The sequence below is a fragment of the Pteropus vampyrus genome, unplaced genomic scaffold (assembly GCF_000151845.1).
Source record: "Pteropus vampyrus isolate Shadow unplaced genomic scaffold, Pvam_2.0 Scaffold101, whole genome shotgun sequence".
Lineage (NCBI taxonomy): Eukaryota > Metazoa > Chordata > Mammalia > Chiroptera > Pteropodidae > Pteropus > Pteropus vampyrus.
In genome coordinates this window covers 5,792,831-5,820,440 of record NW_011888882.1, presented here as the reverse complement: position 1 = coordinate 5,820,440, position 27,610 = coordinate 5,792,831, and the positions used below count along the sequence as shown (strand labels likewise).

Here is a 27,610-nt window from a genome sequence, read left to right as displayed (position 1 = left end):
TATTCTTCTCCCAGTAGTCATCATATTGTCCCTAATGTAGACATACTTCTTGGGCATGCCTACTTTGCTAGACTCATGACATGGTGTAGAGGTTGTTTAGCCATCGTCAGAACAGCACTGCTGTTGTTTAGGGTTATTGCTATCCTGTATTCTAAGTTCTTAGAGGAGGGCCCATTTTTGTTGTCCCCTACTGCCTCTAGAATAGTATTTGAAATTGAGTGCTCAGTAAATGCTTGTGGAAATGGACTGAATTCCCTCCCACACACATCCCCCCTCACCCCTAATCCCTTCCATTACTGTCAGAGTCTGTATAAGGTCCCCTGAGCATCTCTAGAAGCCCATTTCACCCAGTGCCTCCCTGGTTTCAGCCATCCTCACTGTGGCTTCTTTTTTCCCTCATTCTTGAACATTTTTTTTTTTAGTTCTTCCCCTATTCTATTTCCTGCTCATAAGCCCTGTGCCCCTCCAGGTTTTTTTGTTCTCCTACTGGATTATGATAGAAGAATAAAAGTAAGCACAGCAAGTTTTTAGCTTTTTCACCCCTCTGTCCTGCTTCCACTTGCACCTGCGACCAAATGCAAAGTGCGAAGGTCCCAATAGAAGGACTTGCTGTGCCGGAGTGGGCAGGGTGCTGTGCCTCTTGGCAATGATTCACTGTCTTCATGAAAGACCAACCTGTTCTCATTTTACACTCCTACCCGTTCTCTGGGAGTTTTTAACTGAGCAACAAATGTCAATCAGCGTAGGTCAAAAAGAACAAGAACACATATATTATTAGTGCCTGCTATTCTCTGGCTCACCTATTCCAGGAATATGTCTCACTCATTTAGAAATTGCCCCTTAAGAAATGGTTTAACACTTGGAGTTCGAATAAATACTGTCTAACTTAGGATTTTTCCAATGCAGATGAGCTGAAATGTAATATAAGATAAATATGTTTACTGTTTGAGGACCATAAGATTGAATTTATTCTCTAAGTAGACCTTATATTAAGAAGCATTTCTTGACCTTAGAATGAATACCTGTGGGTATGGGCTTCTGTTAATGGAAGCGTTTCACAAATCAAAGGGTGCTCTTACACAATCAGAATTAACACATCTTTTCACACTGATGAGATGAGTGCTCTTACACAATCAGAATTAACACATCTTTTCACACTGATGAGATGAGTGTGACACATTAACTCAACTTTGTTTACTTTTCATGATAGCATTTTCAATAATGTACTCCCTATATAGAAGTCACTCCCTTGGGTCCTTCTCCTCCTGCCCGCCCCGCCCCTCCCCCCACCCCACACTGATTTCATTTAGTCCTCTGTAGATAATGCTCTGGTCCCTGTGCTGCAGGCTAAATAATTTCTACCTTAATGGGTAATTCTTGTTATCTTTCCCAAACACCGGGGAATACAGTCTTTAAAGGCTTATGGGTTGGAGCAGTTGGGAGGCCATGATCAAAGATTAATCAGCTAATTCCCTCCACAGGCTGGAGATGATAGGTGACAACTCCTCAGCCCAAGGCTGTGACCTCTTCCTCACCCCAGAGATTACCTCAACAGTCTTTCTTCCTCTTTCATTCTGGCCTTTACTTTTTTTTTCTTTAACCTTCTCCGACTTTTCCTGAATATCTTTTCCGTTTCTAAATTAGTCCTTTCTGCCTCACCACCCCACCTCATTTCTTTTACCTTTTTTTTTTAAATTAAATTTATTGGAGTAACATTGGTTAATAAAATTGTATAGGTTTCAAGTGTACAATTCTATAATACATCACCCTTATATTTCATTGTGTGTTCGCCACCCAAAGTCATATCTTCTTCTGTTGATTTTTTTAACTTTTATCTTCTTCTCTCCCTCTTTCTCCCTTGCCATTTTTTTCCTCCATTCCCTCCAGGGCATTTTTAGCTCTTTTTTTTTTTTTTTTAATTGAGTAATCTCTCCAAAGCACAAGTTTCCTTAATATTTTCCAGGACAGTGCTTTTCAGACTGTAATTCTTGACTCATTAGTGGGTCATGAAATTAATTTAGTAGGCTGCCACACAGAGAAATACAATAAAATTGAACTGAATCCAATAGTATAGTTAAATCTTGTTTCATGAATTTTGTTTCTGTGCATAAATATAGCATGTTTGTACTGGTTTGCCATGCAAAGAGCCTCTTACTGGGGGTAGCAGTCACAGGTTGGATTTATATGAATGCACCTTTTCTAGAACCACATGAATTAAAAAACATAGCTCTGTTCCTGGCATCTAGGCACTTAATAAATGTTTGTTGAGTGAATGAAAGTATGTGTGAGTGATTCCTGTTGGGGATAATTAGAAAAAAGAAGATAGGTCAGGAAGAAAAGGTGCCAGAAGAGATGAGAGAGGCTTCTGTGGTGTATCCATAGTGGGTAAAATAAATGCAGACCTTGGAAAGCACACTCCTGTTACTTACAGTGAATCGAGAGCAGGGGTGGTCATGCAAAAGAAGGAGGTAGTGGGAAGCTACAGCTGAAAGTCAAAATGAAAAAGCCATAGATATGATGGCAAGACAAGGCAAATTTCCCGGAATGGGGTGAGACCAAGCCTTGCACGGAGAGAAGAGGGTCCTTTGGCAGAGAGCGTAAAAAGAATTCAACACACACGCCAAAGTTAGAGTCAAAAAGAATGTCTATTAGAAAAGGAGGAACACTCCACAGACAGAGTGTGGTCTCCTCTCAGAGGCAGAGTGTGAGAGAGACAGTGAGAGAGAGACAGAGTGAAGGCACTGAGAGGGACCCTGAGTGTTCCAGGAATTCAGTTTATATGTCATTCTTTAGAATCTATGAGTTATCGTTTAAAAGACTTTGTTAACCCATTTCCTTTGATGTGGACATACAGCCAGGAAGGGGAAGAGCATTCTTACCTTGAAAAGGTAAGAATATATAGAGTGAAAAGCCTGCTAGCAGTTCCCAGCCTTTAATCCATAGGTTCCTCATGGTTTTAGCCATAGGGAATGAATGACTTTTGGTTCCTGTTTCTGTTCACAAGGTGTAGGGAATGGGTCCTTAGCAATCCCAGCAGAAATCGTCCTTTGTTCTGAAGGTGTCATCCTGGCCTGGCAAGGGTGTGATCAACATATCTCACTCTCTGATTGTGGCTTGATTAACATTTTAATTCTCTTGCCTCCTCCCTATATTAGATAGATAAAGTGAATGCCTCTTTGTTTGAATAGAATATGCAGTATAACATCTGCATACTATGTTAAACAAGATAAATTTAGTGAAACAGGGTGAATTTGTTGACTCTTTTAGAAAAGACTATCCTGAAAGGTTTCTACCATATAAGGAATAATAAATGTAAATTTAATTGTAGGTTATTAATTTTGCTATTATGCTATAATTATGCTATTAATTTGGGGTATCTAAAATGACTTTGATTTTTTTAAATTTAGTGTATTGCCTTTTTTATTTTGGTGACTATAAAGCATACCATTTAGGTGAGCTTTCACAGATTCACAGGAGGACTTAAATACCCCATTGATATGGGTTTGGTTTTTTGGGTTTTTTTTTTTTTCAGGAATATAGATCTTCTCTAAGATAAGGTATACTTACCTTACTGGTAAGACATTAAAGGCATTAAATGACATATTTATTTAATGTTCCTTACTATGTACCAAGTTAGGTGCTCACGTACATAGCTGAATATGATTTAGTCCCTGCCTCCAAGTTTACATTGTCAGGTGGGTCAGTGATTTCAGATAGTAGGGAAGTGTGAAGGTGTTAGCAAAGGAGGCTCTGGGAGTACTGGGAAGAATGTGAATCAGACAGATTTCTGGGCAGGCTTAATGCTCAGGGTAAATTCTAAGGGAGAGATAGAGTTATCTGGTTGAGGAAAGCTAGGAGGGAATAGAGTGGAAGCTCCAGACACCACTTTTGGAGACTCATACATAGTTATGTGTGTCTAATGCCAGAGGATAGTCAAGGAGGAGGTGAGAGATACAGACAAGTAGGAAAAGGATCAGGAAGAAATGCTAAGTGAGTGACTCTTATCCTAAAAGTCTGTTTTAATCAGGAGAATGTAAGACTTATATTTGCATTTTAGAAAGGTCACTCTCGAAATAGCATGGAGAATGGATTGGATGCAAGGAAATAAACAACGTATCTGTTGGAAACAGCAGGACAAAGTGATTGGAGTACTAATGGCAGGTGAAATAAGGGAGGGGGTTATTTTGTAAATGCAGACTCTTTAGGGCTTGGTAAAGCTTGGTAATGAATTGAGTGTGAGGAGTATATGATAGGCGAGAGTTTTCTGGCTTGGTTGACTAGATAAGGTGGTATGTCACCAGGATTGGAAATGCACGACAAGCCAAATTTGGGGGCTAACGTGTTGTTCATTTGTGACAATAACAAGACATCCAAGATGATTTGTCTGGAGCTCAAGAAGTTTTACATTAAAGATATTCAGTAATTTAGCTTTTTTTTTTTTTCTGCTCTTAATTTAAAAAGCAAGTAAGTAAAATTTCTTAACTTTCTTTAAAGGGGTCCAAGTTGAATAAATCATTTTCTGTGCTTTTTAAATTTCTTGAAGATTCCTGGTTAGATTAAAGGAAAAAGCAATCCTTTAATTATGAGTAGAGAGGAAGAATTTATTATGGTTTTAAATGTCTTATTTTTTACATGAGCAAATAGGTTAATCCTGTGGGAACAGATTTGGATATCTGATATAGCTACATGAGGGGTATTACTCATTGGTTTTCTTAGCTCTGTATACAAGAATCACATTTTGTAACTGTTTAACCTTTTGATATTTTGTTACTTAACAAATTATCATCAATTTTGTATATGGAAGGTGAGTGGGATGATTTGGGGCAGTCGGAGTGATTATTGAGCCTGTGCTATGTCACCGTGGCTTTCTGACAGTCATTTCTTTTGCACGATGAAGATGTGTGCCCAGGTATGTTATATTCATTGCCCTTGTCTTCTTGGATCATATACAAGTTGTCTTTTCAGTTAACATAAATTTTTGGTTGAAATACAAGAAAAAACTGTTCAATTTTATATTTAAATATAGCTTTACCATCCAATGTGTGACTCAGAACCCCTTGGGCTTTTACACATGATTTTAAAAATAAAGTACAAATCCCGTTAAGTCCTAATTTGCTTAAAATTTACTAACAGGCATCAGTAGTCTTTAATGTTATATAAGTAATTTTTCATGTTTAATATTGTAATATTACTATTCATTTTCCTTCTTGGCATATGAAGAAATTTGAGGAATACTACCATGGAAATTAATGGCATCATATCTTCATAATTTAAGGTCTGCTCATATTTTATAAACATCCTTCTGTCATCCTTCCTAATTTTATGGTAAATAAAACCTACTACGTGACATTTTTAATCTAAAATGACTGTGATTCACTCGAGGCCAGGGCTTATCTGCCTTTGTATCTCCAGGCTTTAGCACAATACCTGGTAACAGAAAGCATTGAATAAAGTACAAATGAGTAATATTTGACATTTAGTAGTTTTACCTCTTTAATGAATATGCTATAATTGTGAGGGAGAAACAACTGTCACGGTTAACAAACTGAAGCAAACGGCAAGACAAATGATAAATATTTGCAAGTTTTTATTTCACGATATTTTCAGTTTTAGATGTAACAACTCAGAGTTTTTGGCAGATATTGCAGGATTTTTTCAATCGACAAACTATTACTGTCCTTATTAGTTAATATATACATTATGTTAGTAGGAAAAGCTAAAATACAATCATTTTTTAAAATTAAATTTAACTTTTTCCAGTTTATTGAAATATAGACATATAACATGTGTAAGTTTAAGGTATATAATGTAATAATTCGATATGCGTATATACTGCAAAATGATAACTACGGTAAGATTAGTTAACACCTCCATCCCCTCACATAGTTAGTGTATATGTATGTGCATGTGTGTATGGTGAGAAATTATAAAATCTACTCCCTTAGCAATTTTCAAATATACAATTCAATGTTATCGACTATAGTCACCATGCTATGAGAACTTTAAAAATCTACTCCCTTAGCAACTTTCAAATATGCAATACAGTATTGTTAACCACAGTCACCATGCTGTACATTACATCCTAGAACTTATTCATCTTATATCTGGAAGTTTGTACCTTTTGACCGCCTTCACCCATTCCCCCTATCTCCCATCCCCTTTCTCTGGCAAACACCAATCTGTTCTCTGTTTCTATTTGTTTTGTTTTGTTTTGTTTTGTTTTTAGATTTCACATATTAGTGAGATCATATGGGATTTGTCTTTGTCTGTTGACTTATTTCACATAGTATAAAATCTTCAAGGTCTATCCATGTTATTTCAAATGGCAAGGTTTCCTTTCTTTTTTTATGGCTGAATAATATTGCCATTGTGTGTGTGTGTGTGTGTGTGTGTGTGTGTGTGTGTGTGTGTGTGTGTATCAATCACATCTTTTTTCTTTTTTCTTCATTCATCCATCTGTGGACACTTAGGTTGCTTCCTGTCTTAGCTATTGTAAATAATGCTGCAGTGAACATTGGGCACATATATCTTTTCAAGTTAGTGTTTTTGTTTTCTTTGGATGAATGCCCAGAATTGGGATTGCTGGGTCATATGGTAGTTCTATTTTTAACTTTTTGTGGAACCTTCATACTGTTTTCTGTAGCGGCTATACCAGTTTACGTTCCCACCAACAGTGCACAGGGTTTCCTTTCCCCACATCCTTGCCAGCAGTTGTTATTTCTCAACTTTTTGAGAATAGCTATTCTAATAGGTGTTAGGTGATATCTCATTGCGGTTTTGACTTGCATTTCTTTGATGACTAGTAATGTCGAGCACTTTTCCATGTTCCCTTTGGCCGTTTATATCTCTTCTTTGGAAAAACGTTCAACTCCTGTGTCCATTTTTTAATTGGATTATTTGTTTTTTGCTATTGAGTGGTACGAGTTCTTTATATATTTTGGATATTAACCCCTTTCGAAAATATTATCTCCATTCCATAGATTGCCTTTTCATTTTGTTGATCATTTCTTTTGCTGTACAGAGGTTTTTAGTTCGATATAGTCCCATTTGTTTATTTTTGATTTTGCTTGTTATGCTTTTTGTATCATATCCATAAAATCATTGCTAAGACCAGCTTCCAGGGGCTTTTCTCTGTTTTCTTTTAGGAGTTTTAGGGTTTCTGGCCTTGCATTTAAGTCTTTAATCTATTTTGAGTTAATTTTTGTGTATAAGACAGGGGTCCATTTTCTTTCTTTTGCATATGAATATCCAGTTTTCCCATCACTATTTATGAATAGATTATCTTTTCTCTATTGAGTATTCTTGCCTCCTTTGTTAAATATTATTTGACCATATATGCATGAGCTTATTTCTGGGCTTTCAGTTCTGTTCCATTGGTCTATGTGTTTGTGTCTATGACAAAACCATACTGTTTTTGATTATTATAGCTTTGTAATATGGTTTGAAATCAGAAAGCATGATACCTCCAGCTTTGTTCTTCTTTCTCAGGATTGCTTTGGCTATTTGGGGTCTTTTGTGTTTCCCTACAAATTTTAAGATTATTCTATTTTTGTAAAACACGACATTGGAATCTTGGTAGCAATTGTAATTAATAGATTACGTTGAGCAATATGGACTTTTTTAACGGTATTAATTCTTCCAGTCCATGGACATGGAATATCTTTCCGTTGATTTATGTCTTCTTCAATTTCTTTCATCAGCGTCTTATAGTTTTCATTATATAGATCTTTCACCTTTTTGGTTAAATTTATTTCTAAGTACTTTATTGTTTTTTATGTTATTATAAATAGGATTGTTTTTTTCATTTCTTTTTCAGAAAATTTGTTGTTAGTGTATAAAATATAACTGATTTTCATATCTTGATTTTCTATTCTACAGAATTACTAAATTCATTTATTAGTTCTAACAGTTTTTTTTTTTTTTTTGGTGGAGTCTATATATAAGATCATGCATCTGCAAAAAAAGATAATTTTACTTCATCCTTTCTGATTTGGATCCCTTTTATTTATTTTTCTTATATGATTGATTGTTCTTGCTAGGACTTCCAGTACTATGTTGAATAGGAGTGGTGAGAGTGGGCACCTTTGTATTCCTGATCTTAGAGGAAAAGCTTTCAACCTTTCACCATTGAGAATGATCCAGCTGTGAGCTTGCCGTATTTGGTTTTTATTTTGTTGAGATACATTCCTTCTTACATAATTTGTTGAGAGTTTTTATCATGAATGGATGCTGAAAGTTTTCAAATGCTTTTTTGTATCTATCAAGATGGTCATGTGTTTTTCATCTAATTTTATTAATACGATGTGTCACATTTATTGATTTGCATATGTTGAACTATCCTTGCATCCCAGCAATGAATCCCAGTTGATTATAGTGCATGACCCCTTTAATGTGCTGTTGAATTTGGTTTGCTAGTATTTTGTTGAGAATTTTTGTATGTATGTTCATTGAGGATATTGCGCTATATAGTTTTCTTTTCTTGTAATATCCTTATCTGGATTTGGTATTGGGATAATGCTGGCCTCAAAACAATTTTGAGTGTTTCCTCTGCTTCAATTTTTTTGAAGGAGTTAAGAAAGATTGATGTTAATTCTTCTTTAAATCTTTGGTAGAATTAATCAGTGAAACCATCTGGTCCTGGGCTTTCATGGGAGGTTTTTTATTGCCGATTCAATCTTCTTACTTATTATTAGTCTGTTCAGATTTGTTTCTTCATGATTCAGCCTTAGTAGCTTGTATGCTTTTAGAAATTTATCCAGTTTTTCTAGGTCTTTCAGTTTGTTGGTGTATAGTTGTTTATCATTGTCTCTTATGACCCTTTGTATTTCTGTAGTATCATTTGTAATGTCTCATTCGTAATGTTTCATTTAGAATTTTATCGAATTAGATTTTTTTTTCTTGGTTAGTCTAGCTAAAAGTTTATCTATTTTGTTTATCTTTTCAAAGAACCAACCCTTGGTTTGTTAATCTTTTTGTTTCCTGTTCTCTATTTCATTATTTCTGCTTTAATCTTTATTATTTCCTTTCTTCTGATGACTCCTGGCTTCATTTGTTCTACTTTTTCTAGTTTTTTGAGGTATAAAGTTAGGTTGTTTATTTGAGATCTTTCTCTTTTCTTGCTAAATGTGTTTATCTCTATAAAGTTCCTTCTTATAACTGCTTTTGCTGCATCCCATAAATTTTTGTATGCTGTGTTTCCATTCTCATTTGTTTTAAGATTTTTTTACTTTTAATTTCTTCTTTGGTTCATTGGTTATTCAGGATTATGTTGTTTAATTTATATGTATTCGTGAATTTTCCAGCTTTCATCCCGTTATCAATTTCTAGTTCCATTCCATTGTGGTTGAAAAAGATACTTGGTATGATTTCAGTCTTCTTGAATTTGTTGAGACTTGTTTTATGACCTAACATATGATCTGTCCTAGAAAATTTTCCATGTGTACTTGAAAAGGATGTATATTCTGCGCTGTTGTATGGAATGTTCTGAATATAACTGTTAGGTCTATGTGGTCTATTATATCGTTCAAATTCTCCGGTTTGTTAATTGAATCTGTCTTTGAATGATCTATCCATTGTTGAGAAAGTTCTCAACTATTATTGTACTACTGTTTGTTTCTTCTTTTAGTTCTGTCAGTATTCGCTTTATATATTTAGGTGCTCTGATATTGGGTACATAAATATTTACAATTATTATATCTTCTCTATCTTCTATGGATTGACCCCCTTTGTCATTATTATGACTTTGTTTGTCCTTTTGATCATTTTCAACTTAAGTCTTTTTAGTCTGATAGAAGTATAGCTACCCCTGGTTTCTCAAAATAATCTTTTTTTCATCTCCTTATTCGCAGTCCTTGTATGTCCTTAAAACTAAAGTAAATTTCTTGTAGGTAGCATATCATTGGATCTTGTTTTTTTCATCTATTCAGTCATTCTGTCTTTTGATTGGAGAATCTAATCTATTTATATTTAAATAAATTATTTATAGATAAGGACTTACTGTTGTCATTTTGTTCATGTTTTCTGTTTTGTAGATCCTTTGTCCCTTACTTCCTCTCTTGCTGTCTCCCTCTGTAATTTAGTGGCTTTTCGAAAGAGTGCACTTTGATTCCTTTATCATAATCATTTGCATATCTATTACAGATTTTTCCTTTGTAGTTACCATGAGGCTTACATAAAATATCTTGTATTTCTAACATCCTATTTTAAGCAGATAATAACTTCAATAGCATATAGAAACTTTATACTTTTACATACCCCCCTTACATTTTAGGTTACTGATATTATCATTTACATTTTTTTATATTATGTATTCAATAACTAATTATTGTAGTTATGGTTAGTTTTACTATATTTATTTTTTTTAACTTTTAAACTAGAGTTGCAAGTGAATTACACACCACCATTACAATATTAGAAAATCTGACTTTGACTATATATTTTCTATTACTGGAGAGATTTATACATTCATATGTTTTTGTGATATTAATTAGCATCCTTTTATTTCCACTGCCCACTTAGCTCCCTGGTCAGACAGGGCCATCAGCTCAGCTCTGCAAATAGCAAGAGCCTCTGACTGTTATCTCTTTTCAATTGTAGCTGCAAGGAGAAATGTGGTCTGCCAAAATCTGAATGCCAAAATCTGAGTGCTGGTTACTGTAAGCGCCGCCCCCTTCTTCATTTCCATCTGATTCTCTGTGGTCAAGCCCCAAAGATTTTCCCAGTGATCCTTGTGAGGTGAGACCCAAGTGGGCCTTGTGGGAAGTGCCGTACAATGGTAGAGGAGCTATATATCCACCTTGGGCTCTCTTTTCCACTGTATAAACTACAAGCCCAGGGGGACCCTCTCGGTTCAGTGCTGTGACAGTCCGGAGTGAGGTCAGAGTGCTGTCACTCTTCTTACCCTTCTAATGCTGTTCTTGTCAGTCTCAGTGGAAACAGGCGGCTGATTCAGCCTCACTCCCAGGTTATGAGATTTTAACAATGGTCTCTTGTCTATGGATAGTTGCTAGTTGGTCTTCTTTTCTTGTGAGGAAGATTGAAGTTGGGAATGATCTGTGTCACCATCTTGATCCATGATTTCCTGATTTTCACTTCTTTGCTACTACCAAATTGCTGAAGCTTTTCAAAAGAATTCTTCAAAAGAATCTCCCCCCATATGTAGCTAATTCTGGAAATCCCTAGATCAACATGCCTAAAATTAAGCTATGATTCCCTGATTTTTATTTGCCTATTGTTTCCAAATACATGAAGCTCTAAGTTTCGCTTTGTGTTTATATGTAACTTATTCTTAGAATTTTACAATTTAAAAAAAGATACTGTAGTTTGATCTCAGTTGCAAAGAATGAAAATTTTTACGTTAAAAAAAATCTTCCCTTTCAAACCACTTTCCTTACACTCTTTATAGAATGGTTTACATCCATTAGCAAAGGGTCACAGTTTCTATTCTGTGCGTATGATGTCACCAAACCATAATTAAGCCCCCAAATACCTGAGTAAACTGTTCTTATCTAGAAGAAAAGAGGAATTGAGGCTATCCTGACTTTTTTAACCATTTTGTTTTACTACTTATAATTGTGTTAGAAGTTCATTACTTAATGTCAAAATAAAGTCAATTAGTGCTTTTTAAGCATTGTACATCAAAGTAATACATCTTTGAAAATAAAACTCTTTTAGGCTTATTTCAGAGGATGAATAGCTAAATTGGTAGGTTCTTTATCATGTAGTTAGAAAACAGGAACATAAATTGACTAAATACAGTTGGTATGTTCAGATAGATTTATTTTTAATAATAGAATAGAGCTAGGAAAAACATTCTGGTAATTTCAGCAAATGTTTAGCAGATAGAAAAAGAGTAAAAAAATGTAATTTTAGGTATCTTTTTAAGAACTCCAAATTAAATTATATTTGAAGTTTCTCAGACCAATAACTTTGTTCACACAGTCTTTTCTACTCAGTACTGTTCTTACTGGCCCCAAATTTTGCTTTTACTTGTTTTGAACAGTTTTTAACACAGTATATGGTATTATTCTTCTTGGATTTTCTCATGCTGTAACAGAATCAGTTATTGGTTTGTTTATAGATCATGTAGATGATATAATTAAATTGAATTTATTATTTATTAGTTTGTTATTTCATTTTAGCCTTTAATTTTTGTTTTTACATATGGAATCTTGGATGTTTCTCAATAGTCTCATAATGAAAATATCAGTCGTTATCATCTAAATTCTTCGTATACTTCTTTCTTCCCATAGCTTGTCTATAATGGCTTCTAAAGATGCAAAGATATAATCAGACCTGTCTGAAGAGGTGCAAGATGACATTTTCAGAATGTCCCATTAACATCCGTGTGTGTGTGTGTGTGTGTGTGTGTGTGTGTGTGTGTGTTTAGTGCATATTAGGAACATGAAATCTGAGAAATGGAAAATGCTTAGAGATCATTGGATTCAGTGCTCTGATTTTCTAAGAAAACAAGGCCTGGAGAGGGTCAGCAGCTCATTTAAAGTTACAAAACTTTTAAGTGATAAAGCTGAGATGCAAATTCATTTCTTGGGACTTAAACTCAAAGTCCAATAATATGCTATCCCGAGCCAGGCAGCTGGACTTTCTCCAGTCTATACCCCAATCTATATTGGGTACGGCTAAAACTGGGAGAACCTTCACAGGCAGCATGGACTGTAACAAAAGTGACAGCTAGTGGGTTGTTATCAAAGGAAGAAAAGGAAAAAGATGACAAGCATAAAGCAGTGAGTCTCAAAATGTGGTCTGCAAACTCTTGGGGGTTCTGAGGCCCTTCCATTGGGTTTATAAGATCAAGGTCGTGGCGCCAAACCGTACTGGTAGTCTTTTCTTCATTGCTACACACATACAGCAGAAAGAGAAAGGGAGAGAAGGTAAGGAAGGAAAGAGGGAGGAAGGAAGGAGGGAAGGCAGGCAGGCAGGCCAGTGACGCTTATGTAAATCCTTGATGATGCAGTAAAAATTACATGTCAACCCTCGAATGCATATCTTTTTAGTATTCTTTGTGACAAAACAGTAAGTACATATAAAACATTTTCATTGCATATAAAAATATGATGGTCGTCCCAAGGAAAATCACTTGTGAGATTGTCTAAGTTGGGAGCTGAACTCACCAGTTTTTTCACGGAACACCAGTTGAAATAATGATGACAAACTGAGTTTTTTCGACTTGGGCATTTGACAGACACCTTCTAAAAAATGAACAAAGTAAGCCTTTCACTTCAAGAAAAACAATTGGTAGTATTTGTTAACAATGATAAATGTGGATTTTTCAAGCCAGAATCAGAAAACTTATATCTATCATCATGAATACTTAGATTTTTCTGGTGAGATTGGTAGTGACCTTAACAAATACGATTTTTTAAATATTGTATCATGAAATATGTTACCATTTGGAAGATCTTCCTAACTCAGGGAACCAGTATTGTCCATGTGACCGATGCATTGTTCGAACCCCCTTAGGATACTTTCCGCTTCAAATAACGGAACATCTTACTCAACTGATTTGAACACTAAGATGATTTATAATTTTATTTCTCTGAAAGATTGCAGACAGGTTTGGCTCCGGAGTTGGCTGATTCAGGAGCTTCATGGGATCGTAAAGTTCCCAGTTTCTTTCCATCTCTCTGCTCTCCTATCTTCAGACTGGTAGCAAGGTGGCTGTAGTATGTCCAGGTATTACAATCAGACACAGCAGTGCCTAAGGGAGAAAGGGATCGTTTCCCCTGTGTCTCTTTAGGAGCAAGGAGTCCGAGACCCTGCCCAGCAGACTTCGCATGCCTCAGTGGCCAGGATTGGGTCACATGCCAGTCCCTAAACTTGTCACAGCCTAGAGCCATGAGCTAGCTGTGATTGGCTTAAAATAATCACTTTGGGGGACATGGATTGAGGATGTAATTCACAATGACTTAGTTATTAAAAACGAAGCGAAAAGAATCCTTCATACTTATCCAGTCAACTGGAAATTTATTTGCACAGGTGCCCAATAAGGGAGGCAGCATGAATCTGTGGAAAGAACTCTAAGCCTGAGAATCAGGAGCCCTGGGGTCTGATCCTACATCTGGCATTGTTGAACTATGAGTCCTTCCCTGTCGGGGCCATGCTCCTTCATCTGTAAAATGAGGGCTTGGACTAGAGCACTCTTTCTGACATCCTCTGGTTCATTGGTTCATGTATTCACTGGCTCACTACTTTATTCAGTAATACTTATAGAGTGCTTACTTTATTGTAGAAATCACAGAGAAGGATACAAATATATACTAGAATGCTGCCTGTTTAATCACAACAGATGTTCTTCCTCCTGCATTATACACACTTGAAAGCCCACAGGGGTTTTTTCACTCATAGAATAAACTATTTAATGCCTTCGGCAAAGAGTCTTTGCCGCAGTGCTCATTAGCAAACAGTTACAATGTGAGAGTTCTCTCTCATCTTATTAAAATTTAATTTATTCAGCAGTGAGAACCTAGACCCACAAATAATATATTCTGAAAAACATAAGTCTTTGTCCTCAGGAAAGATGCTCATGGGCCTGGCTGTCTATGATTGTGGTAGTTCCCTCAATATCAGAAAGAGTGCAATGCAGAGAAGCATGCCGTTAAGAGAACAGAAAGGCAGCCGTGAGAAATGAGACCGTGTTCTCTGAATACCCAAGGCTACTCTTACACTTTATTTTTCAGATAAAATGATTAGAAAGGTTTTTTTTTTTTTTTTTTTAAACCAAGCAGCTAAAATTTTGGAGATTTTTCTCGTGTGCACTGTTGGTTAATTTTTCATGTCACATGACATGTTGAGATAGCTGGGAAGATTTATCTCAGAGAAGAGAATTAAGAGTCATGTGCTCATTCTCTCAAGTAATATTTGAATCACTGTCAAGTGAAGCAGGGCTTTTTAAAGTTACTTTGGGGACCAAAAAGTGGAACATACAAGGAGGAAGATTTAGGGCCGCTAAAGAGAAAATCTTTCCAACAATTAGAGCTATCAACAATGACATGTATAAGCATTCCGTTATCAAAAGTCACAAGTTCTCCCATTACTGAGCGTACTAAAGCAGAGTCTCGATGACCTATCAGTAATATTGTAGAAAATGTCTTCATTTGATCTGAGGTTGGACAAGATGATTTGGAAGGAAGGTCATCTCTAAGATTCTGTAATTATTATCACAGCCATGGGATATCTGATGGTTGGGATCATTAGCAGTTTAAAACAAAAAGTATGAGATTCATTTATTCACCAAATATTTGTTAAGCCCCTACTATATGTCAGGTACTGTTCGAGACTCTGGAAATACAGTAAAGAATAAAACTGACAATCCCTCAGGAGATTTATGTTCTAGAAGAGGCAGACAAGCATTGAACTAATAAAACAATTTCATATTAAAATAAATGCCTTTAAGAACACAAACTAGGGTGATGGGGAGAGAGTGATTGGGGCAGGTAAAGGTTAGGGTCTGTTTTAGATTAGGTTTTGAGGGAAAATCTCTTTGAGGAGTTAACATTAGAGCTGAGACCTGAATGAAAAGGAAGTGTCTGCCCTGAGGTGACTGGGGAATAGTGTTCAAAGCAGAGGGAAGGAACATGCACAAAAGACCAGGGCAGGAACCAATGTGGCATGTTTGAGAAGCAAACAGAAGGCTGAATGAGAGGCCCAGAGGAATGAGCTATGAGAAGGAGTAAGGCATAGTAGGAGCCAGATTCCTGAGGAGCTTAGCCATTACTCTGTCCACTGGTAAACCATTGGAGGGTTTTCAGTAAAGAGTAGCGTGCTCTGATTCCCATCTCTAAAAGATGACCGTGGGTGCTTTCTGGAGAATGAATTGCAGGCAGCAAGGTTGTAGGCAAAGAGGGAAATAGGAAACTCAAGAGAAGTGTGGTTTCACAGAAGCCAAGAGAAAAAAAATGTTTCAAGAAGGAAGGAGTGGGCAGTAGTGTTGAATACAGAAAAATTAACGGGAAGGTAATTGATGGCCTTGATGAGTAAATGTTTATGGGTGGTAGCTTTGCAAGCACACTTGGAGTGAATTTAGGAAAAAAATGGGAAGTGAGTAAGAGGACATGAAGAGTAGAAACCATTCTTTCAAAAAATGCTATAAAGGGTGCAAAGAAATAGGACTGTATCTGGAGGGGACTATAAAATCAAGAAATTGTTTCTATGATATGAGTTAGTATGACAGCTTATTTGTGTGCTGGTGGAAAGGGATCTACAGAGAGGCAGATGCTGAGGATTCTGGACGAAGAGTGGGTAATTGCAGGAAAGAGATCCTCTAAAGGGCACTATGAGTTGTTTTTGCATTTTTATTGAAATCCATAATTTTATTATCTTTGATGTTGATTAGTTTGTGAGATTTTCTGTATTAAGTTTAACCATATGAAATTACCAATAGTCATATGTTTTTGACCTACAAAAACAGCAGTATCATAATTCAACCTAATAAAATTAGAATTTTCTACTTTTAACTTAGACAATTTTACATTTCTCTCCTACGTCTTTATAATTTATATACATTTTTAATTTGGAAACAATCTCAAACTTATCTAAAAGTTGCAATTACAGAACAAAGAATATTTCCCCTCCCCTAAACCATTTAAGGGTAAATTGCAGATCTGATAGCCTATTTCTCCCTAACATTTGAGCGAGTGTTACCTATGAATAAGAACATTCTCTTAAAAATCACAGTGCAATCTAGTAAAATCAGGAAGTTAACATCAGTGCATTGCTACCAGCCAATCCTCTGACGAAGCTATTGAAACCCCACTCAAATTTCTGCCGGTTGTTTCAATAATGTCTTTAATCTCAAAAGGATCTAGTCCAGCATCTCATGTTGCATTTAGTTGTCCTGTCTCTTTAGTCTCCTTCATTCTGGAATAGTTCCCCATTTTTCCTCAATTTTTATGACCTTGACAGTTTGAAAAATACAGACCAATTATTTTGTAGAATGGCCCTCAATTTGCATTTGTCGTGATTATCTTCTGGTTATGAATCTTTGGCAGTGTGGCAGCCAGCCTGCAGATTGGCCCCACCTCTCGTTATTCACATGCTTATGCAGTCTTCTCCCACATTGTAGCAGAAGCGGTCAGGTTATAAAAGTGATATCTTGGATCACTTGGTTTGGGGGAAGCAAACTTCGTGTTGTGAGCAGCCCTAAGGACAGGCCCAAATGGCAAGGAACTGAAGCATCTAACCAACAGCCGGTGAGAAACTGAGGCCTGCTGACTATGTTGAGTGAGCTTGGAAGCGTATTCTTCAGCCCCGGTTAAACCTTAAGTCGACTGTCACTGTAGCCAACAGCTTGACTTCTACCTTGTGAGAGCCCTCGAACTGGAACCATTCAACTAAATCAGTCCCAGATTCCTGACCCCCAGAAACCATGACATAATAAATGCTTGTTGGCTTAAGGCACATATGAATACAAGCAGGAATATTGCAGAAGCGGTGGTGGGTTCTTTTCATTGCATCCTGTCAGTGGCACGCGATTTTATTTCATCCCATTGCTAATGATCTTTATTTCAATCCCTTAATTAAAGTTATGTCTTCTGTGTTTTTTCACTGTGAAGTTGCTCTTTTTTTCTCCTTTTAATTAGTGAATATTTTGTGAGAGATACTTTGAAACTATGTAAATATTTCTTCATCAAACTTTCAATTTTTTCATTTATGGACTTTTTTTAGTATGAGATCTTGCTTTCCAATTTTATTCAATGGGGAATAATCTGTCGCTATCGTTATTTATTTTGATGCTCAAATTGTTCCAAATTTCAACAGAGTCCCTTTAACCTGGCTTCTGTGTTCTTTGGATGTGTCCTCATCATTTTTTGAGCATTTCCTTGATTTCTGGCACAAGATGTTCTAAGCTCATCATGTTCTTTGCCTGCCCCAGCCATGAAATCAGTCATTTCTCTAAAGATCTTTGGTTGTTTTTAGTGGAAAATGGTATTAAAGCCAAGATCTGGGCACTAGGTGTGTCTGTTGCCATTGGGATGTTGCTACTCCCAGGCCCTTTCGTAAGACATGTACATATTTGCATATATATGTAAATATGCATATACATAGGTGTATATAAAAGTACATTTAAAAAATACATATATTTTTATATAATATAAATGTGTTTATAAACATAACATAAATAAGTATAGGTAAAAATATATATATTTAAATCCATAAATTCATACCAGTACCTCTAATTATAGGGTACCCAGCATCTATTCTAGTCTTCTCTCTTTGCATATTAGTGACTTGCTTCTCTAGCAGTGAGAAACTTGGCTCCTGTTACCTTTATTATATTTATTTATTTGATTAATTCCCCCAAACATAGCCAGTCTTCCATCACCACTGCACAGAGGTGCCCTCCATTAAGGCTCTGACTCCCATTACAGAGACACCACCCTTATAAACGCCCTCCTCACCCCACTTGGGCTCTGACTCCCCACATGCTGTCACAGGCTGTCTCTCCTTGCTCTGCCCCATCTAATGGCTTTAGGTCTGACTTGTTCTGGGGAGGAAGAGGAAGAGCAGGGCTTTATGATTTTTATAATGGACGTCAGCACTGGAAGGGACATTCTGCTCCCTCGCAGCTGAACTGAGAATGTCTTCTGTAATAGTGGCTTTCAGATTTCTTGTTATAACAGAATATCTTATGAAGCTTGTTGAGATCCAAATCCCAAAGCAAACAAAAGACAATAAAAACAGGAAACAGCCAAAGTGTCCCTAGAAAATGGTTAAAGTAGATTATGGGGATACATTCAGTTTTTATTTTGGACTTTTGGTTCCTCTTTAAACTTTCTACATTTATACTTTTATTTATATTAGTAACACTGACATTATGGGCCATGTTTCCTTTATAATTTTTTGTATTAAAAACAAAATTAGCATTATTTTCTTTTGAAAGGAAGGCAAAATACAGAATTCAAAACCCTATTGCTAGAGATTCTGATTCAGTATCCTTGGGCCTGAGGCCTGGCAATCTGTGTTTCATAAAATTCCCCATTTGAAGGTAGTGACCAGCCAGTTTGGGGAAACCTTCTGCCGAATCTTCCATAGTAGTCCCCTCGGCAGCTGTCCAAATCCCCACTGGGCAGCATGCCCAACATGCCATCAAAGACGGACATTGAGATGAAGCCACATGAGTCTTTCTGACAGTTGGTTTTATTTTGAAGGCTCATGATCCTACTGATACCTCCTTCCAAAAGATAATTTTCTCTAATTCTTATTATTAGTAAAGGAAAAGCCAACTCTGAGAAGATGCGGGTTAAGTACTCTTCAAAACTATCAGCGTCATCGAGAACAAGGAAAGGCTATTGTCACTGCCAAGAGGAACCTAAGGGGACACGCTGATTGTATGTAACATACCCTGGGTGGGATCCCGGAACAAAGAAAGGATATTAGGTCAAAACTAAGTATGGACTTTAGTTAATAATAATGTGTCAATATCAGTTGGTTAATTGTAACAAATATACCTGTGCTAATGGAAGATGTTAATAATAGCGGAAACTGGGTGTGGGATAGGTGGGAATTCTTCATCCTCTTCATAATAATTATATAAACCTAAAGTGGTTCTAAAATCAAAAGTTTATTAGGAAAAAGGTTCAGGTTATAAGAGATGTAATGATATGATATGGCAGGCTCAGTGGTAGCCCTTTGTAAATCATCAGGAAAAGGTGAAAATACCCTAATGAGCAAGAAGAATGAAAGTAGGGTATCATCACTTCTATGTGGGAATAAGGCACATGGTCATTACTGTAACCTACTGGTCTGAGTTTCCAGGAGTGACAGGCCATTGCCGCTCCTACTGTAGGAAATTTGAGGGCAGAAGAGACAGATTGCTCCCAAAGGTCACTGCGTAGATGTCTAGTAGATGACCAGTTGCCCTGAGGGAGAGTCAGGGCCTGCACACAGGCAGGGAAAAAGGATGACTCTGGGTGGTGCAGTTCCTGCTTTGCCCTTTGAGAACAGCTGTTATGTCCTTGATGTGCAACCTGCCCTTGATTGGCAGAACAGACCCAGTGCTGTGCAGGATAAGCAGTCCCTGCAGCCCGTGGCTCAAAGCCAAGTGTTCTCTCATTAAACAACAGCTGAAATGTTCAAGTTATAGCCTACAAAACAATGCAGCCAAATACTGTTGGCCACTCCCCTGGTGTTTGTAATAAAAACACAGCTGGAACAGAGAAAAACTGCATTTCATTTTATAACAAGATAGATAATGTGTCCTACAGATGGGAGGGAAACCATACAGTTTATAAATTGCATCCTGAATTGGAAGCATTTTACCTTTTTTGAGCCCCAAAATCATTCTACTTCATTTCTCTAAAACCAAACTTCTTTTAAAAACACAAATGACATTTTTATTTTACAGTTCTCAGAATGTAAAGCAGTGTCACTCTGCCATATCTGGACCAATAAAAATATTAATGGCTGTGGCCAAAACATAAAAAGTACCACCATGCTTTGACAGAGTATCCCTTCTGGCTCCTTGGGCAGCAGACATACATGTGCCCAGTTGCTGGGAGTATCCCCTTCACACTAGAACCATCTAGGAACAGGGCTCATCTAGGAGCCTGGCTGCCTGCTGCTAGGTAAAGCAAAAGAGAGTTGGAACTGGATGTGCTTTGCTCATTGGCTGGCTTGGTTGCAGAAAGCATAATCCTCTCTAGGTAGGATTATCAAACGGAAAGTGATTTGTGATAGGATTATAGGTGGTTTTCAGAATCACTGGAGAGCCAAAGAAACAGACAATAGACCAAGCTTCCAGGAACAACTCCCAAAACCGTATGGCACACCATCAAAGTGGCTGTTGCATCTGCCTTGATCAGGAAGCTATCACAGCAGCTCTGGCTGCAAAACCAGGCTCCTCAGATACAATCAAGAAGTTACCACTACAGTGGCCAACTCAAGAACATGTCACCTTTGCCACACACAGTCTGCAAAAGGGATCCCCTACATCTAGCTTTTATCCATGCTACTCAGTTCCAAATCATTGCTCCTATGAACAAAAATGGTACGTAGAACTTGAATCATATTTTGAACCTGAATTTCAAAGGAGTCTATGGTATTCCTTTTTGCTTTTCAGCTTCTGCATGCCAGAAAGAAAGTTCAAGTAGATATTGAGAAATCTATTCTGTTATCCATGACAGTCTGGCCCTCCTGCTATCCAGTTATCCTCTTGCCATAAGTAGAACCCACTCCCCACCCCTCATAAGTTACTGCATCCCACTCAAAGTCTATGATATCTGAGTTTTATGCAGCTCTCTTTATCATGTCCAGATGAGGTTTCTTGTAATCTCGTGACCTCTAAACAAAAAGACTGTCTGCTCCCAATATACAATGGTGGCAAAAGAAAAGAAAAACTCTCATTCAGAAAGGGAGAGAATGGGAAACATACAACTGCCATATGTATTAGCACTGATTCAATCCCATTAGGGAAAAATGAGGAAAGCATCCTACTTGGATAGTGAAGTAAAGTCCTTGGTTCTACTAGCCATCTACCATTGGGTGCAATAAAAGTATAGCTGATAGGCAGTCATTTTTTAATGTCCCAAACTCTGCTTGTACTTCTGCCATGTAGGCACTGTCTGATTAGCCAGATGTAGATGAAGCACATGACTAAAATCTCTACCACCTTCTCACCACTGCCCGCTCTGACAAGCTTGTAACAGCCTCCTAAGGCTCTTATGTGTATTACATTGACTATATATATAGATATAATAAAAATAGGAAGTTACATTTTAAGGCGTTTAAAATATGGTTAGTGCTGCTGAGGAACTAATTTAAAATTTTATCTAATTTTAATTAATTTAAACAGCCATATATGGCTAATAGCCACCATATTGGACAAGCGCAGTTTGAGAGCTCCATTTTGGACTTAGATGTCTATAGTTGTGCAAGGAACGTGAGTAATATATAGCACTGTCTTAATTTTTTAACATGAAGAAGCAAACACATTCTCATTGTATCACCTTGGTAGAACAGATTCATGACTAGGCTTCAGTGTATGAGTGCCTTGTTGGAAAGGTACAAGCAACCTAACAAGGGGACTAAGGAGAAGCAATGGATAGTCACAGAAAAATGTTAGAACGGCACCCACAAACTGAGGGCTAAAGGCTCTGAGCAATACTAAAGGCTAGAAAGAGAGAACATCGTTTCATGGCCATGTGTGTCATAGGCCTCTCTGCCAGTTAAGTGATGAGTTATTATTTCCTAATAGAAATTACAAAACTGGCAGAAAGACAAATAGACTAATAATCAAAGGTTAGTGCTATTCCAGCATTTGCTGAGGTCTTGCTCCACTGAGACCAGAGCATCTGGTTGATGTGAACCTGTCCTAATTATTGTTTTCTCCTAGAAAGTAGAGGAAGTAATGAAAGAAATAACCTAATGACAGTCATCATCTGCAAATAAAGGGATTGGTAGAGCTCTTCTGTAAGGTCTCCAGCTATAATATTCTTCTGATTCTGTGACTCAGTCGTGAATAACAAAGAATGATTTGGTGAGATGAAAACGACCACATTGGGAGAAAACTTAGAATTTGCGTAGCAACAGGAAGGACCACTGGAAGGAAAGTATATTCTGTGACTAGAACCATTACTAAATTTTCTGGAAATGCCAAATGGGGTTTGATGTATGCCAAAATGCTAAATATAGAAAAAGTATATATGGAAGAGTATCCCATATATAAAATTATTGAGATTATCCAAATATTGTCTAGTATTTCCCTCACCAACTACAAATCATTATGACTACTAAATTTAGAAGACATTTCAATCTGAATTAAATATTTTCTTGTGAAACCAACATATGTTTATTGGGTACTCAATACACATAAGTCAGAAAAAAAGCCTCAACAGGAATTGAACTTTAAAGGGGATTCAAACATTAGTTCTGCATCCAAGTGTAAGATATAGTTATTATCAGACACGTTCAGATTATAATCAAGCGAATAATACCACATTTAAGAAAGAGCATTAAAGGGCGTGAATAAGGATTTTCTTCAAAAACATGTGGTGTGTCTAATGAATTTCCGCCTGAAGCGTTGCTCTTCTATGAATGGGAACTTCAGTTAAGACTAAGTGTCATCAATCCTCTGTGTTTGAGTGCACCAAGCAGTAGGGGTTGAGCAGCCCACAAATGAACTGGCAAGTAAGTACATTATTCTAAATAAGACTGTAACATTCCTTGAGGGGAAATACATAGCTCTCCTTGAAGATGGAACTAGGTTTTGTAGATAAAAAGAAATAAGCCTACAGATTTGTAATTGTAATGATTTACCACCAGAAATAAAACTAGCATTTGAATTAGAGGCAATAGATCTTATGCCTTTGCGGGCTGTGAGGAGAAGCTGGAAAAAAAAAAAATCTCTTTGTGGCCAAGAGAGAAATGTGGAACCATTTCTTTCCATCATGAAAGTGCAATGATAAACCAGCTCTCTCTGCTGGAATAAATAAAAGAAAGTGGTCTCACAATTTCTACATCATTTAGTGTTTAAATACTGGTTTGTTTGTTTTTTTCCATCCCCAAAACAGACACCTTTTAAGCTAATAAAAAGACTATTCCATGTAGTATTGGAAGTGTTGTTAGATCGAACGCCGTCTCTTTCCAGTGCTTTCAGGGACAAAGTGCTGACCACCAGCCCCTTGCGAGCATCTTGGACGTTTTGTATTTCTTGCCCATCTTGGATATGTGTAAGCCAACGGGGAAATTAAACGTTTCTCATTAGGAAATGTGTGGCGAACCTAATATTGCTGCTTATCTTTATAATTAAATGTTAAATCATGCCTTCTCAATGTAGGGTTAATAGTAGTATATTATTTTTAAAAAAAAAATTCTTGCTTAAAAATGACCACAAATAAGATCTTATTTAACATGGTACATACTTCTCAAACTTTAGTATCAGAATCACTTGTTAAATCCCTTTGCTGGGCCCCACCCTCAGAGTTTCTGATTCAGTGGGTCTGGAGTAGCCCTGAGAATTTATATGTCTAACAAGTTTCTAGGTGACGCTTATGCTGCTTGTCTGGGGATCACACTTGAAGAACCACTGCCTGAAAACTATGAGGAGCGCGTTGTGACTGGCTTCTTGACGTCTAAGTAAATTGAAGAAACAAAGGTTTCTTTGTGAATCCATTTCTTCCTGCTCCTTTTTCTGATTATGCCAGTAATATTGAGTATGTCTTAAGCTTCTTTCTGGCTCAAGTCCACTAATAAACATTTTAGCATTACGATTTTGTTGTTTAATATAGACTTTGAATCTAGAAGGGAAAAAAAGGACAAAGGGCCTAGCTGATGCATGTTCTGACTCCCTACATTGTTTTGAAGCTATAGTGAGGTGGTCTTGGAGAGACCCACCTGCCACTCAGTCTGATAACATTTAAGCTGTTTGGCATTTCGTAAAGTGTTTCTAACAGTTTCCCATTACTCCACATGGCAGCAAAGCAGTTTCCTGAGAAGTAGGGTGAGCTGTTGATTGATTTGCTGCTAAGAAACCCAAGGCACTCGTTAGAAGTGGCTGATCTGTGCCCCGGTTCATGGTTTCCCTAGCCCTATGTCATCGGCCAGTTGCTGGGCCCTGATCCTGTCACCTCCCACAGCCCGCCTGCCTGTGTGTGTAGCTGAGGCCTCTGAAGGATAAAGCAATGACTTGGTGACTTGGCATTCTCCTTTCTCAGCCACATTAATGTTTAGTTCCCAGACAGTATCTTTTTATGTCTGTTGGATGTCTGGTGTGATTTTTGCCAGAGAGGTCTTCATTAGTGCACACAGGGTTCCAGTCAAAGGTCTGGCTTCAAAGAGAGGACAAAAACCATGAGTCCCATTTAAAAATTGACTTTAAATATGTCCTCTGTGAAATGGAGGGTATAATCCCTGTGTTTGCTGACTCCTTTGTTTTTTGTTTAGTTAAATAAGGATACATCCTAAGATTATGTGAAATTATCAAAGTGCTTTGAGACAAATGGGAGTATTTCATAAACTATATACCAAATTTGAGTTGAACTATATTACCCTATGTTATCCAGAGAGAATATTCCACCTCCAGTTAAATTTTGTTTTAATGTGACTTTATTTAATATGACTTAACGCAGTGTCTCCAGCCGTGGCAGGACGTGTTAGTGTTCTAGGTAAAGGCAAGAAGAGTCAGCCACCTCGACTGCTCCTGGGAGAGTAAGGAAGGCCCACATTTAACTGTGACAAACCCTGTGAGGATTGAGGGTGTTACTGTGCAACTCCCGTCTTCCGTGTATGCCTGCATTGCCTCATGTCCCTTAAAATGGTGACATTCCAAGTACAGAACCAGCTGAGTCTGAGGTCCAATTCTGCTTCTGACTCAAGGAGATCTTTCCCAGCCAACCCAATAGCAGTCATCTAGGATACCTTCCTGATTCCTCTGATAAGATGCACATGAGCTAATAGATTCTCCAGATCTTCTCTCTCTGTATTATCTTGGTGGCCTGATGTGGAGAACTGCCCTCCAGGTGGCAGGGCCAGCCCTGAGCTAAGTGGTGGCATGTGTTGTCATTGTACTCCCGATCCCTCACAACGTCTTCCTAGCTTACCATCTTCCCTTACCAGTGGCCCCTTCCTGACCTTCCACCCACACTATACATGCATACTCCCTCTGCATCACACCTGACTTGCTTGACTCATCTCTTGAGGCCCTGTCTCCAGATAAGGATGTAATAACTAGTAGGCGCTCAACCTTCGATGAGTAGAGGGTGTGTCAGACACCAAGATGTATTTTGACAAGGACTTTCTGGAGATAGTACCTTCCTCCAAGGGGTGGATGGCAATTTCAAGCACTAGGTGTGGTAGGACTAGAGGGGTATTTTTGAACAGACAGATTCTTGGGTGCTTTTCAAATCACTCTGGAGAGGAAGGAAGCTCCCTGTTAGAGATCAGTAATCTCTCATCCTAAAGCCTGAGGCTAGATGTGTTTTAGAATTCAGAATTTTGGGGCGTTAGCATACCAAGATAGTACATATGCCTTATAATAACATCCCTAGTGTGATTTGAGGCCTTGTCTGATAATTAAATATATTAATATTCGCATGACGTGGGATTGAGTATTGTCAGTTCAGGTTAGGATGTACCACCAAATGAGTTTCACTTGGGTCAAATCTTACCAGCAAAGTAACGTTAGGTTATTAAATCTTTTAGGATTTCGGAATTTCAGATAAGGAATTATGCATCTGTAATTACTAACAATGGTTTGTATTCACTGAGCACTTATAGTGTGCCAGGCATTATGCTGAGTGAGCACTTCACACATACAAAATTTACTACTGTCATCAGTGTGTGAGGTAGGAATTATTAGTATCTTCTACTTCACTGATTCCTACTAAGTCTTCCTTTTAAAAAACAATGTCTATAGCTGTTAGAACGAATATATGAATTCAGTAAAGTTGCAGGATACAAAATCAATAAACAAAAAAACGATTGAGCACCTACTGTGTACCAAGGAGCAAAAAGTCTGTACGACCACCCCCCTAAAGTTTCTCAGTCACGGGAGAGAGTCAGACGATGCACAGATGGGGATATGCCCAGGCCTGTGAGAACAGTAGAGGGGTGCCCGCCTGGCCTGTGCTTCGGGGAAGGCTCCCTGGCCAGGTGCTGACCCAGCTCTGTCATCCAGGCAGAGGAGGAGGCCATCTGTGAGGGGACAGGGGAGCTCACTGCAGCCGCTTGTTGCTGCTAAGCCCGCGCGTTCAAGATCAGTAGTTCTCAAACACTTTGAGACCACTGCTCCCTGTGGTCCTTCACTTTATTTTCTGTAATGTAGCCCTCTCTTCTGTTTTATAGAACACCCATTTCAGCTTTCTCTCAAGACAACATCTATGAAGTTCAGCCTCCAAGGGTAGATAGAAAATCCACAGAGATCTTCCAGGCCCACATCCAGGCCAGTCAAGGTGTCATGCAGCCCCTCGGGAAAGAAGACACCTCTGTGTACCGAGAATACATCAGAAACCGCTACCTGTGAAGAGGAAGCAGGTCACCCGTGTGGCTCTGAGGGGGACCAACAGAGTCAGTTTGCTTATGTTATAGTCTGTTTTGTGTCATCTTAAAAAGGTAATTTCCTATTAGTCCTTTACATTTGAAGGTCTTTCCTCTTTTTGTAATTGGTGAATTATAAACTCTAGGTAATAAAGAGATGACTGAATATTTTGCTGTCATTGCCTTTGCTTTATTTTAGAAATACTTTGTTTAGAAATGCAATCAATATAGTATCACACTATCACATTATGAAATTAATAGCTATTTATTGAGCAGCTGCTGTGTGTCAGGCACTTGGTAGGTAGGGCCTGAGAGTATGACAGTAAGCATAACAGGCCAAAAATTCCTCTCTTGTGCAAAACGAAGTCAGAGTATTTTTCTTTGTAGTTAACATATTTTTAATTTACTCTGATGGTTTTTATGCTCCCTTTATGTTTTGATCAAAAATTTGTTACTTTGAAAGCCCTCATTCTTAGGAAATAAACACTGAAGTACTTATGGATAAAGGGACAAGATGCCAACAAAGTGCCGTCAAATGGTTCCAGAAAATGAACGAATGGAACAAAATATTGGTAATTAGTAAATCAGAGAGAGAGGAAAAAGGAGTTCTTTGAACTATTCT

General features: G+C 37.6%; 1 protein-coding gene across 1 annotated transcript in view; it reads left to right on the top strand.

Annotated features, from left to right (window-relative positions):
• Positions 1–27,159, top strand: part of FIG4 (FIG4 phosphoinositide 5-phosphatase) — a 98,662-nt gene extending 71,503 nt beyond the window's left edge. Inside the window, exon 23 of the mRNA XM_011364829.2 lies at positions 26,797–27,159. Within this exon, the coding sequence (XP_011363131.1) occupies positions 26,797–26,974 (178 nt within the window). The 3' untranslated portion in view covers positions 26,975–27,159. The remainder of the gene's footprint in view (positions 1–26,796) is intronic.
• The last annotated feature ends 451 nt before the right edge of the window (positions 27,160–27,610 follow it).